Source organism: Ptiloglossa arizonensis, chromosome 7 (assembly GCF_051014685.1).
Source record: "Ptiloglossa arizonensis isolate GNS036 chromosome 7, iyPtiAriz1_principal, whole genome shotgun sequence".
NCBI lineage: Eukaryota > Metazoa > Arthropoda > Insecta > Hymenoptera > Colletidae > Ptiloglossa > Ptiloglossa arizonensis.
In genome coordinates, this window is record NC_135054.1 from 1,838,816 (window position 1) to 1,853,291 (window position 14,476).

The window sequence follows — 14,476 nt, forward strand, 5'->3', positions numbered from 1 at the left end:
CATATGAGACTAAATGGCCATCAGGAAAAGGACATGGAAGCAGTATAATTTTTTAAAAGTAAAAAATAATGTCAAACATCATCTGCATAGTAAATTTAGCCAAGGGTATATGCAATTAGCTAAAATCATAATACAAACCGATAATAATGTATTTCAAGTTTCAACCATATATGTGTAGAATTTTTATTTAACGGTCTGGATGTGTCGGAAATATTTATGCAACAACAACAACAACGCTATCCCGAATAGACAAAACTTTACAACGTAATCTATTAAATCGTATCTAGTGTTGGTCCTCACTCGTATCTTCACTTGCCCCCATGCTCTCTTTCTTGCACGTATACACTCACACATACATACACCCATTCGCTAGCACCCTATACTCGGCTGTCCTGAATTCGATACCTGTCCTCAGGTGTCGTCCTTTCAGTCACACGGTCACTTTCACTGACACTGTCTTTGTCTCAATTCCATAAAGATAGTTATAAATAATAAGATGCTTATACTTGAACATAAATTTGGATTCCGGGGCACACATGCCACAACCCAACAAATACACCGCATTTTTCGATAAGTAAATCAAGCATTTGAGGAACGAAAATGCTGCTCCTCAGCTTTCATTGACATTACGAAAGTGTTCGTTAAGGTGTGGAATCCAAGTCTACTATATAAGATTAAAAATTACTTTTCTCTGAAGTCCAGTCACACAAGCATGTAATTAGTGCACGATGAGAATAGGTTCGGCTAAATAATTTTCGAGCTCTTTTATATATGCGTGGCGATGATTGTGAAAAAAATTTTGTACAAAACTTATATTTTCATTCCTTTTGTTGAAGTGTTTCATAAACACATGCCATTTATTGGATATTTATCTGATTAATATGATTTTCACAAATTATGTTTAGTATTACATGATTTTTAAAGCTAAAATAGCCTATATTTATAAAGCTTATAAAATATTTATAAAATAATGTTTTTATAATATTGACAATTTATCTTGATTCGTCATGTTAAATGTATGTTACTTTAACTATAACTTCAATTTTAAAAGAGTACCTTTTAAAAAGGACCTAAAAATCCTCTCATGATTCTTTTTATCATTGAAAGATTAAAACTTCCATCTAATGCCAATTTGAATAGCTCAAGGTTGGCCGAAACAAAGAAAAAGAATAAAATCGTTACGCATGCAATCACTGCCCATGGATTTGAAACAATTCGTGCTATTTTTTCAATCATTCTTCGGTGGAATGATGCAAAATATACGTATTTTCCATATTAGTCAATAGTTTATATTGACAAATTTATAAAGATGCGAAACAATGAATAGTATTAAAAAAGTATAAAAAACGAACATTTGTTAACATACTGTTTAAACAAGTTGATAGTTCCCAACACTGTTTGGGAACTTAAATTCATTATTCAAAAGTACACTAGTTTTGTTTAAACAACTGTTTTCTAGGCCTCATAATTTTCGCAATATCGAGAAAAATGTATTTTTGTCCCCAAACTTTGAGGGCTGATTTCACCTCCTACATATGAATAGTAACAGATAAAAAACGATGCGTGTCTAATATTTTTCAAATAACAATATCGTATGTAAGTTTTATTAAAATCGGTGATTTACACTTAAGTGATGTCCCTTGTTAGTGTGGTATTGAGAAGTCTATTTCGTTTGGCAAGAGCTCTGCTACGTTTAGAGCTGATGTCTGCTTTTTTATTTCCGATTATTTAATGGTGAAAAAGTACTCAGGTAATGGTTATATTTTTGTTCATGTTGGAATGTTTCGTGTAAATAGTTAGTATTATCGTGTTTAGTATACAGGTTGAGATATTTCAATGAGAACTTCTAAATATTTCCTTTATTTGTGGTAATATTATAAAGTTCCTTGGTAGAAAATCACACTAGTTTAAGGAGCACATGTAATGATAGAAAGATAGAAAGATAGAGGAATGTAATCTCAAGATTATTTTGGTTTTAAATTTTGAAGATCATTGATGTTTTGTTTTAATAGAATTATACTTTTTCCATATTCTTACAAAGAAGAAAATGACCAATTTAACCAACTACGGCAATATAGCGTTCTCGTCTGATCTCAAAATATTTACGTTCGTATTTCGTAACGTTATGGCACAGTCACATGTTTACGAATTCGTAGTCAAACATATGTTTATTGCGATACGCATCATTGAGTTCGATAACCGAAAGTATCATTACAATAAATGAAGTTGTTCCTTGTTCAGTATTTCCAATCGAAATTCCAAAGCAATTGCAGCAATTTTGTTGCAATCTCTCATTCTACACGTTTTCTGTCAATATAAAACAATTTAATCCGACCAATTATATAGACATTAAAAAATACCAATGAACATAGGCTCGTCGTAACGCATGAAGAAAATTCAATCTACATTGTAGCTATGTTGTCTCACGAACCGTATACGGGTATGTAACAACCCAAGTGAGAAGTAGTACTAGTAGTTTAATCATTTATACTTACCACCTAAACTTAAATCAGGAGTCGCATGGAGGCGACTGGGCACAGTATCAATAAAAATTGGATAATGCTCTTGTTTGTAAAGTTCTCTTTAAGGGTGAGGCTTCATTCACGAACCACGAACAACTAAATTTACATAACATAAATTACTGGTCTATTAAAAACCCAAGATGGATCAGAAAAGTATACAAACAAAGACCGTGAACCGTTAACGTGTAGTGTGGAATTGTATATAACATAATTGTAAGACAGTACTTTATACAAGAAACACTCACAGGACAAATGCTGCATTTATCCGCCAAATTATACGAGATCTTTTAAAAGATATACCATTCAATTCGAGGACATATGCGGTTTCAATATGACGGGTGCCAAGCTCAGTATTCCGGAATTGCAGGAGCAACACAAATCCCCATCGGACGAATGGGAACTGTGAAGTGTCCAGCCCGTTCTCTGAATCTCACTCCATTCGATTTCTATCTATGGGTGAAATTAAAAAATGTTTACCATAATATACTTACGAAACCAGAGAATATGAGGTAAATAATGACTGCATCGTATACTGCAATTACGCTGCAGAAAATAGGAAACGCATACAAATCATTTATTACAAGATTTCATTACCATATCAATGTGATAGACCATCATCTTGTACACGAAAATGTAATTTTGGAACATGTAAATAAGATGTAAATATCTTGAGACGGGATAAGCGAAACGGTATGTGGTAATAGGTGATTCAATTTATCACTTTACCTTCTGTAAGAATGTAGACAAAACTACACGATTCCATTAAAAAAAAACATTGATGATCTCAACATTTCATATTTGACCTACAGAAAAACTTTTTCTATCGCTACACACACCTCTTAAAATAGTGTACTTTTGTTTAAAAGACTTTCTCTTTTTGTTTTTTTTTTTTTGGTACGACCATAATGAACGAATATATTTAGATGTTTTCATTAAAATAACCGACCTTGTATTTTAAGTTTTCCCTAAATAAGATAAGTTTTATAAGGAATTTAAAAAATATAAGTTTTGTGGTCAAATATATTGAAAAACGGAGAGTATTCATAAATGATTTTTAAGAGAAAACCAATGAAAATTAATCGCCAAAACTGATGGCGACCATACCGATATCTATTAAGTCGTTCCATAAGTTCGTGGTTCGTGCCACGGTGCCCTTATACCGCTTGCGTTACATTTTATAAACCCGCAGAGATAAAAGGACTTTGGTGACTAAACTGTTATACTTTAATTTAATCTGTAGAACATATTCGAAAATTACAAATCGTGAAGTTATAAGATTGTTATATTAAAAATCCGATTAAGACAATGAGCGATATGCGTATCCATTTTTATCATCTCACGTTGTACGAGTTTCGAAAAGGGAATACGGCAACAAGTGCGGCAAATAACATTTGTGTCCTTTATGAGAAAAGTGTTTTATCGTCTCGTACGTGTAGAATGTGACTTGCTCGATTTCGGAAGGGAAATTTTAATCGTGAAGATGAGCCATGAATCGGACGTCCATTCGAAATGGACGAAGAAAATATTCGTAATCCGATGAACGAAACGAGGAGTTTTTTAGTACGAGAAATGTCGCAGATGCTAAACATGTCAAAATCATATGTACATAGACGTTTAAAGAAAATGGAAATGAACGGATATCGTCTCAGCTCATGGAACGTAATCGTTTTGATCGCGTAGCAACCTGCATATCGTTGCTTGCATGTAACGAAACGGAACGCATAGTAACTGGAGATAAAAAATGGATCATGTCCGAAAATCACTAAAGGAAACGAACTTGGACCGCAAGAGAAAATCCAGCAGAACGAGTTACAAAATCTGGTTTACAACCTCGCATAGTTCTTCCTTCTGTATAATGGGATTCCTTTCTACAAAGGAATTCTGTTTTTCGAGCTGCTTCCGCAAAATCAGACGTTTAATGACGATTTGTGTTTGTGTTTAGCTTGAAACATTAAGAGAAAAAATTGCAGACAAACATACGAAACATAAATCGTGGTAATGCGGTTTTCCATAACGACAACGCCAGACCACGTCTTGCACAAAATGTGGGAAAAAAAATTACATGAATTTGATTGGGAAATTTTATCCCATCCACCTTATTCTCCAGATATCGTAACTTCGGACATTATCATCGATTGTTACAATATTATTTAATTGGCAAGAAATTTGACAATGTAAATACACTAGAAAATGTTTCACAAAAATATTTCGACGATAAACCGAAGAAATTTTATATACTAATGGGATCGTGTCGTTGCCTAAAAAGGGGAATGAGTTGTGCAAAGAGTGGGCAATTACATTTTTTAGTAAATTTCATAGATAACATTAAAATATTACTTTATATAGTAGAAAAAGAAACGGCACGAACTTATGGGGTGACCTAATATGAATGTACAAAATTTGAAATAAATCCATGGAAAGAGAGGACAGTTTGTCGATTTTGAATAAGGGTTTTATTACGAATTTCAAAAAACTAATTGTATAAATTTAGTGGGAAATTCATTGTTTTAAAGATATGTTAGAACGATGTTAATGATATTAGTAATAATTAGTGTTTCTTCTCGTAAAATATTACAAACATTTATTTGTCATTTCTCGAGAAATTTAATCTAGAAAAATTACTGTAAATCTAATTTCTTTTTGGAAATCGATTTTTAGTTAATTTAAATTATGCATTACCAATCAATCGCGAATGTATAAACACATCTACAAGCAACATGTTGATGCCTGTGTTTCTTATTACTATTAAAGAAGAAATATCTAGTAGAGACAAAACTATTGTATCCTTTATGGAATATTTGCATTATCCAGAATCTCTTTAATAATAATAAGATTTAAACGGGACGTTTTTTCATTTAACATTCAAGACATACATGTATGTATAAAATGGTAGAACAAATTCTAAATAGATTTCTAGAAAATACTACGAAATGAAAAAACTAAGTTGAAAATATCGAACAAGGTTTTTTCATACGAAGCTTCATGTACGAAGAAATTGACTTTTGAAAATTCGTTAGGGACACGCATTTAGACATAGTCTAACTAGAATATATTAACTAGAATATGATATGTTTTTAATGACTCGTGAGTCGCAAGTTTCAATAACTGACTTATTTTAGTAATTACAAATGTTCAAAATGTCGCTTGACGTTGTAGGCACATTATTAGATGACAAAGGTAAAGAAACGTGAACTGAAAGTAATGTTTTTTACTTTCTTCCAACACCTGAATGATATTATCATTTAAATGCATACTGATTATTTTGATTATTTTTAGCATAAACTATTTCTTTTATGTAACTTCAATGTCACGAAACAACTTTTTTATTGAAACCCAATTATTTGAAACCCAAAATTAGAAAACATAAGATTGCGAATAAACGAAGTCTTAAAACCTGGAAACATTAAGACTTTGGATGTGGATTGAAAACAAATCCGTCCGATTTTACAACAAAATTAGTTAATTCTATTCAAAGACGATTAAAAGCAGTTTTAGATGCAAAGAAAGGATCGAGAAACTATTAATGCAAGTTTGGGTTCTTGCAACGATATGCAAGAAACAAAATTTACTACATTTAGTAGATGTATTAATTTTACATTTTAGTGTACGAACACTTTTGTAACATACATATTTCGTTCTTCCTTATCGTATAAAATATTCTTAAACAACGATATACTTTTATATCGATTAATTAATAATATCGTACATATTAATAAATAAACATAATATTATAAGAAATTGTTGTTTACTTTTTATAAAATGATCATTCTAGAGCATGTACGAAGACTTTCATAACTGACTGTATATGCACGACCACCTTAACGCAGAAACACATATCCATAACATTTAAAGGGTATAGTCGAACAAGCGAGTCAAAAATGTACCCCTGAAATAAATTCGACTTGCGATCGGCCATTCTATAATATATAAAAAAAAATTTGTCTTAGGTTACAACATTGTATTTCGACTTGAGAGATATTAATATGTGAAAATTAAAAATCATATTTTTGCCTAATTTTGTCCTATTACATTGTATGAAAAATTTTGAAAACAGAAACATTTCAGTTACCGAGGAACATATTACGGACCTGTTTTCATTCTTTTTATTGAAATTCCAAGTTGTACAAAATACAAAACACAAAAAAAATAATAAAAAATACCAGTTTTGTGTTAAACCTACCACAGAACTTTGATCATATCTTAACCAAATATTCATTGGCAGACAAGTGGTATCATTGAATAATCAATGAAGACAACAATGAATTAATTAAAGGCATAACATACAATTTCTGCTGCAACCCATTTACAATTGATAAATATAAGAGATTTAAAAACTAACTTGGTATGCTAATGTAGTGTGGAAAATGTTAAACAATTACACAATTAAGAATATCTAAACTGGAATATCTAAACGATAAGTAAGCATGTAAACATTTTTTTCACTGTTCGAATTAGTTCCAAAGGGTTCGAGTGCTTCTACGAAAAATATGATCCAGATCCGTCGTGCACTTCATATATTTAAAATAAAAATTATATTCGTTGTCTAAAAAAATATATTTTAAGGTCGGTCAAAAAAAAAAGAATATATATATATATATATATATTATATTGAAGTGTATGATTAAAAACAAGATCGAAAAATTTGAAAAAATTTGTAAAAAAATTTCTTCAGCAGGAATTCGAATCGATGACTGCAACATTATCACACAACTGTCGTGTCAATTTTTCCATGATTGTTTCCGCCACATGCAGTTACACTTCATCGAATAAACATCGTTAATAACTTTAACATTAAATATTTCAAAAACTGTAAGTCATCTACTCTCAAAACCAGGTTTCTCAGGCATATGTCTGCATAGTCTCATATTTTAATTCTGTTCGAACCTTGCAAAATTCTATTTGTAATTAGATGATCAAGGATAGATGTAGCTGGTGATATAAATATTGCATTTAAAATGCCACAAGCTATTTTAAAATTGTAAAGTAAAATAGGTAACGTAGTGTTTTGGATGCTTTCATCGAAATACTTAAATTGATTTTTTATACGTTCGTTAATTACTTCTGCAATGTAACGATTTTTCGTAATGGGTCGCGACTAATTAACTTGTTCAATTATTGATGATTTCTGAGGTGCATCTGCAAAAAGTGGTATTTTAACAATGTATAAACTGCAGCATACGATCCTCACCATAAACACATTCCCGATACATAGCGATGATGAGATGTTGAGGTATAAACAATAGTTAGATTTCAAAGTCATAAAAGAGAACAGATCTGATTATTTTAGTTACTATATCTCTTTCCTTTGACCCTTCACAATTTCTAATTATTCTAATTGTTACGCGTTGGGCGACGGGAAGTGTTGATTTGGAGCTTCTCGTCGACCGCGCTTCTCGACAACGTTTTACGAGTATAGAGATCGTTGGAATTAAAAGATAAGTCTTGTCGATTGCTATTCACATTGGTGTATTTGTCGTGTAGTGTTGGCGTAAGTTGGCAAGTTAACTGTCTTATGAAGACTGCCCACCGAACTTCGCTCCGCTTGTCAACTTTTTATTTTATGTGTTTCGTTCGACATCTTATTGGTTGATTGGAATCTGGGAGGTGGATAATCGTGTTGGAGGAAAGGGAAACGTGGAGTGGGAATGTTAGTTGGGAACCGGGGGTTCTTGGTAGTCAAAATTATTAAAAATAGTAAAATTGGAAAAGGTGCCATAATAACCTGGCAGATGTTTGGCAGACTTCCAAGAACCCAAGTTATGGTTATTGTCTTGAGGTGAATTGCATGCGTATCGAGCACATGTTCAGAAGCTACGCTAATCCAGCCATAAACGGTAGGGCGGGGCATACGGACCGCGCAAACTTTTGCGTGCCGCAACACCAATGTAGTAACGATTATATACTTACACTTTCTTCGATTATTACCTTTAATTCATTTGTCCGTTGATTTGTTAATCAGTAAGATTTATTAGTCATAATTAATGATTCTTATTAATTATTTCTAAGACGCTTCGATACTGTTGATGGAGATAGTTTGAACCGGGTGATATTTTCCTTACGAATCGTGGCTTTTGATACTCTATGGTGGAAACTCGGAAACCGTTAATAGTCGAACAAGTTAATTAATCAAAATTCATTACAAAATGTCAATTTGTATTGTCAAAGTAATCAAACAATGTGTAAAAAGTCGTTAAATATTTCGAGAACAGTTCGGTATTCGAAGAAGAAGGCGACGAAATGTAATATATATATATATATGCAAATTCAATTATCATCATATTCATACTTTGAACGCATTCTTGACAACTTTCCCATTGTTTCTTAGGAAAGCGAAAAGGACATTTTCACTCCCTTGGAAGACACTAAAAGATTCTATATGAATTTTTCATTTTCAGGCGACACTAAAAATGAACATTTTTTAACATCCTCCTTTGTCGACGAAGGTGTGACAGTTTAATTAAAAGAGAAGATATTGCTCTATGGTGGAGAAATTACTTGAGAAAAATTAGGGAATATAAGAAATCTAATTATCCCATTTATTACTTTGATGAGACCTGATTAAATGCCAATGTCACTCGAAATATAATATGACAAGATACAAGTGTCGTAATGCATTTACAAGCAATCTTACCATCGGATTAAAAAATCTGAATGTTAAAAACGGATTCTATCCTCTCGATATTCTAAATACGAAATACGAAACTCTTCTTATTTAGCACCGATCCGAACATGAGTTTTTTTACAAGGAAATTGTATATCCATCTTCGTTGTTTCAATGAAAAGGATAGGAAAAGACAAAAATGTAATAGATACTTAATACCTAAATAACATATAATTAAAAATACTACTTTTGCATTTCTTAATCTTAAATCTGTGATCGAAGTAGCTTCATCCTGCTTATTCGTTTTATTTGGTATTCGCTTCAAAAAGAGCCCCATATTCGAAACATCAAGAAAAAGGACCTGAATCCGAATACAGATCCCTTTGAACATAATTTATTAAAATAAAAATATTTTTAATATTTTTATATTGCAAGTACGATTTGACGAATAAAACAACAAATTAGTTAAAAGAAAGCAATCATTCATGATTAAAACAACAACGAAAATTAAAGTCCTAATATTAAATAATTATAGATATAAACATTCTTTTGTAATTAGTAGGTTTGTAAAACAACAAAATGATTTAAACACCTCGTATTTTCACATGACTGCACCATACTTCAATTTCAACAAAATCCTTGACATCCAGTACAAAACTAATTGATTTCGTGTAAAATGGCCCATAATTAAAAATATATTAGTTTGAATATATTTTTGTAGTTGTATTTAAACTCATTCTCATCGAGAAAACGTTCCCAATCGATTAATAATATTCTAATAAAGATATAATTAAAAAAAAGAAACAAAATCTTATTTCGCATTAATGATTGATATCACATTGATTATCCCTTTCCAGCAGACTATTTTGGATTCAACCAAATGCGAAATAAAATCCTTTACAAATTCAGAAGTCAAGATAATTGACTATTCCGAATTTAACTTTTGACAATAGGAACTACCGTGTCTCTCTAATATGGACATGACCAGCAGATCTCTCGTGGACAAATATAAATGCTACCGCTTGTGAACATTTAATGTCACAACAAGAAATGACTAGTAAAAATCAGATATATAGTGACGGACAAAAGAAAATTTAAATGTTAGGCAGTACGAAGAAACGCTATAATTTTACAAAAATAAATGATATTTTATAACCAATTTTTCATAAATATGTACACCATATGAAATAATAAGAACAACAGAATTACGCATAAGAATGAAACGATGTGTTTTGTTTAAAACAATGGAACAAGTGAAAAATTGAGGTGGACAAAAGTTTAATTATATGTTTCTGTCATTGTATTTTCTGTATTTACACGCGTACTATTCCTAATATTTTGTATGCCCTCCTTTACTATCTATCACAACTTGCAGCCTCTTTGGCATACAATTGACTAAATTTTCCAGTACATTTACCGGAAGGGAACACCATTTTTCCAGTAGAGCTTCCCAAAACGTTTCTTTGTTAGTTCGAGCACTGTAAGAAATATTCTCATCTAAAATATTTCAAAGATTCTCAATTGGATTGAGATCTAGTGATTGGGATGACCACTCAATATTTTAAATCTTTTTTTCGATAAAAAATGCAGATGCAATTTTCGATCGTGTACTTGGGATCGTTATGCTGTTGGAAAATAAACTTTTCCAAACACATCATTTCTGCCGATTGTAGTAAATTGCTCTTTAAGATGTTGACATAGTCAACACCAGTCATTCGACCATCAATTTTAACTAATTTTCTAACACTTTTCATACGAAAACAGCCCCATCATTCCATATTGTAACGTAAAATTTCCACAAACACTAACATTTACCTTTATCCCAAGGGATCAGTTGGTCATAATGGTTCTAATGATTCCATGTCAAATACTTCCCCTAACAATAAGTGATATTGTGACTTGATACAAATTGATTTTTTAATAAGCTATCGAATGACGCATTACAAGTCAAATTCAGTCTACGGACACATTTAACTACTTATTCAGCTACACTCTTAATATTGATATAATCCAACAGAATTGATCAAACAATAAATTATTTCTTGACCACAAATTTTGAAATTTTCAAACAACATGAAATATTCCAGGTGGTGGGATTAAATCGAATATTATATATAATGATTAATAATTATTCCCGTTCAACTGCTTCCTTATTTTACTCACATGTTTCAGAGAAAAACTTACTTCAAAGCTGGTGGTTGTGGTTTATCAACCATTACCGGCAAGCTGAGATCTAGAAAAGGTTCCGTGCTCTGCGAAGAATGATGACAGTCAAGACATTCCAGTGTGGAAACCAAAACTCCACGAAAAACAAGTTCTGGTCCAAGTAACCTTGCACTAGCCTGATTCCCATAGAATTTTACACGTGATTTGAGATTTTTTTCTACTCCTTCTGGATTTGTTTTTTGAGTTAAACCAACTTCTTTTAAAATTATGCTCTGATATCTCTAAAAAATAAAAAACGCATTTTGCAATACTAATTGTGATAAAAATATAAATAATATTTAAGAACATTATAGATTATACAAAACGATTAATTAATTGTAATGTATGATAAAATTAAATTCAATTAAATCAGATTTATAAGAATTTATAACATTTATAAGGATCTAACCCTGAGATCCTCATTTCGGACTAGTTCTAACAGGTGTCTGAGAAGTTCGTGTGAATCATGTTGTCCTCCATCCATACATTGCATGGTTTTTTTCTTAAATGAATTTAACAACTCCAATGGACGATAAGGTTGATGTCCATTGGAGTTTTGCATTTCCACAAGTGTCTTGTATAAAACTGAAGTGAAATTGCCCCAACCTTCTAAAGTACCCTCTATGGGTGGCTGAAAGAAATTGTTTATTTGAAATTTAATCGATTATTTTCTAGATTTTTATTACATAATATAATCGCTTAATTTATTTAAAGGGAAATATTATAAAATTACAATATTAATCTTAAGTATACAACAAATTTTATATTATTTCTCTTATAGCATTATGTGCACATGTTTTCTTTAACGTCTAATAATGCCATATTGATTTAAAGGCATACAAGGCTATGTTTCTTTTGTCACCCAAATATGGTCAGTAAAAATAAAGCCACTATTCAATTAACAAAATTAGTTTTTAACTATAGAAAATCACACTGTAGTCTCAAAATAAAAAGTGACAATATTATTGAGTTATAATATAAATTCGTTCGATCATCGCAAATATCATGTTTCTCTTTCAGATACTGATTGTTTATCTCACTGTTGCGGAATCCAATTATGATAATAATGAAGACACTAGCATTTATAGTAGTTTAAACCTAGCACAACTTTTCCTAACAACTCCTATCAAAGAAGGAGTACTTGCTTACTTATTAAGTTTAACGAAATGAATTTATGTTACGACTAATACTGAATAAAAACATCCAAAGATAATAAAGAATACCCGGAGTCGCACGATGTTTCTAGAATCGAATAACATATTATTTCAAACAGTGAATAGTGAATAATCTATTTTATTTTAAATCGTATGTGTTTTTTTTTAGAACAAAATATCTTATTTGCGGGAATTTTTCAGAACAGTATTTAAGATAGTATTTTATTTGATAGATACTAAAAATATTGAGACTTACATTTGAAATATGTACTTTATTTTCTATTCTATCTATTCATAAGGTCCAAATATTATTTTTGATAATATTTATGTATACTCAATATCTCTGTCCTTATTAGTATAAATAGTTTTTTTACTTTTTTAGTATTTCCATTTATGATATTGTTGTGTATGTTTATCATTATACCACAATTTATCTTTCCATTTCAAAATACTTCTTCCTTTTTTATTCTGTTTTACCATAATTTCTCTCCAATTTAATTTTTTTTGACACTACTTCATGAGGACTTCCCCATCGATTTGAATGTAATGTTCCTACTAAATGAGTATTCTTATCAAGTAATTTATATGCTAAATCTAAATTCATGTACCAGTTATCCTTTTACAACGTGTGTCCCTTATTGAATACATCTCTATAAAGAGATATTACAACGTTAGTTGGTTTTGTAATTCCTTTATCTAAATTTTCTTCTGCATACATGTGTCCACATTTGTACACAACTTAAATAATTCGATACCATATTTATGACATTTTTGTTTTAAATATTGTTTATATATTATGCGGTAACGAAATCATATCAAAGATTCATCGATAGTTTGACTGATTTTAACAACCCTATTTGAATGTAATTACAAAGTCTGTTTCACTTTCAACATTTTCAAAATCATGAAACTGAACAATAAATAGTTACGAAATGATATGCTCAACGAGATTGCAAACTTATCTCTGCAGAAAGTTCAGTGATAGAAATTTCATTCAGATAACATATTTTTGTTTCTTAGAATGAAATCGTGATACGATTAAATACTAGTATATGAAATTTTGTTTCCTTATGAGTTGATATCGTCTGATGTTTAGTTAATTTCTTTTGAACACACGAATTTAATACTTCATCGGCTGATAATTTTATAATGGCATTATCGTCTTTTTTAACATTTGAATCTTGCGACAATGAGTTCATCATTTTGCCATTATCATTTCCACCTTCGTAATAAAAAGATTTTTTAAAAGGAAAATACAATTCGCTTGAACTATGTATGTATGTTCTAGAAGATCTTTAATTTGTCTTAATTTTGTTTTTCTACTAACACCCTCAAAATTTATAATTAGTATTTTACGAAATCTATACCTCTTTTTCCACTTTGGAAACCGCTTGTGCTTGACTGATTAGTGTTTGTGTCATCATTTATAATACAGTATTATCTGGTTAGAGATTTGAGGACAGGCATAACTTACAACGAATCAGTCCTCTATTTTGAAATTCTTCTGTTCTTTACCGCGGCTTATCCGCAGGAAATAAATATCGTTTTTTTTTTTTTAAAGAAAGGTTATTTAAATTTAAAAAAATTGTAATTGTACTCCTACAATTGCGTATATTATTATAGGTAAAAGAACCTCATTAACATAAAAAGGAAGATTGATATTCTCAACAAGTTGAACGCGGAAGAAGGAACTATTCCCAATTTAGCAGAGCAGTATCAGATCTGTATAAAAACAGTTCGACGCATTCAACACGAGGAAAGTAAATCAAGAAACTCTACAGCTAAAGGAATGCGTGAATTAAAATTTAAAAAAAAGGACATGCCGCTTTGAGGATTTAGAAAACCACCTTTAGACGTATTTTCTAGAACAACGGATAATGAGAAATCTACTCATGGATTTATTATCAAAGGAAAACGCATTTGAAATAGAAAATGAAATTAAGATGTCGTCTTCATTCAATGCCAGTAGAGGCTAGTTAACGAAATTTAAGAAT

The 14,476-nt window shown here is 30.9% G+C and overlaps 1 protein-coding gene across 7 annotated transcripts in view; it reads right to left on the reverse strand.

The window, feature by feature from the left end:
• Usp16-45 (ubiquitin specific protease 16/45) overlaps positions 1-14,476 on the reverse strand; it is a 36,354-nt gene that overhangs the window by 10,130 nt on the left and 11,748 nt on the right. For all 7 annotated transcript variants that reach the window (XR_012992634.1, XM_076315697.1, XM_076315695.1 and 4 more), the window contains 2 exons: positions 11,738-11,959; positions 11,308-11,570 (listed from right to left, as the gene is read on the reverse strand). Coding sequence is in view for 6 of the 7 variants with exons in the window: in XM_076315697.1 (XP_076171812.1) it covers positions 11,308-11,570; positions 11,738-11,959 (485 nt within the window). In the remaining variant the exon portion in view is untranslated. The remainder of the gene's footprint in view (positions 1-11,307; positions 11,571-11,737; positions 11,960-14,476) is intronic.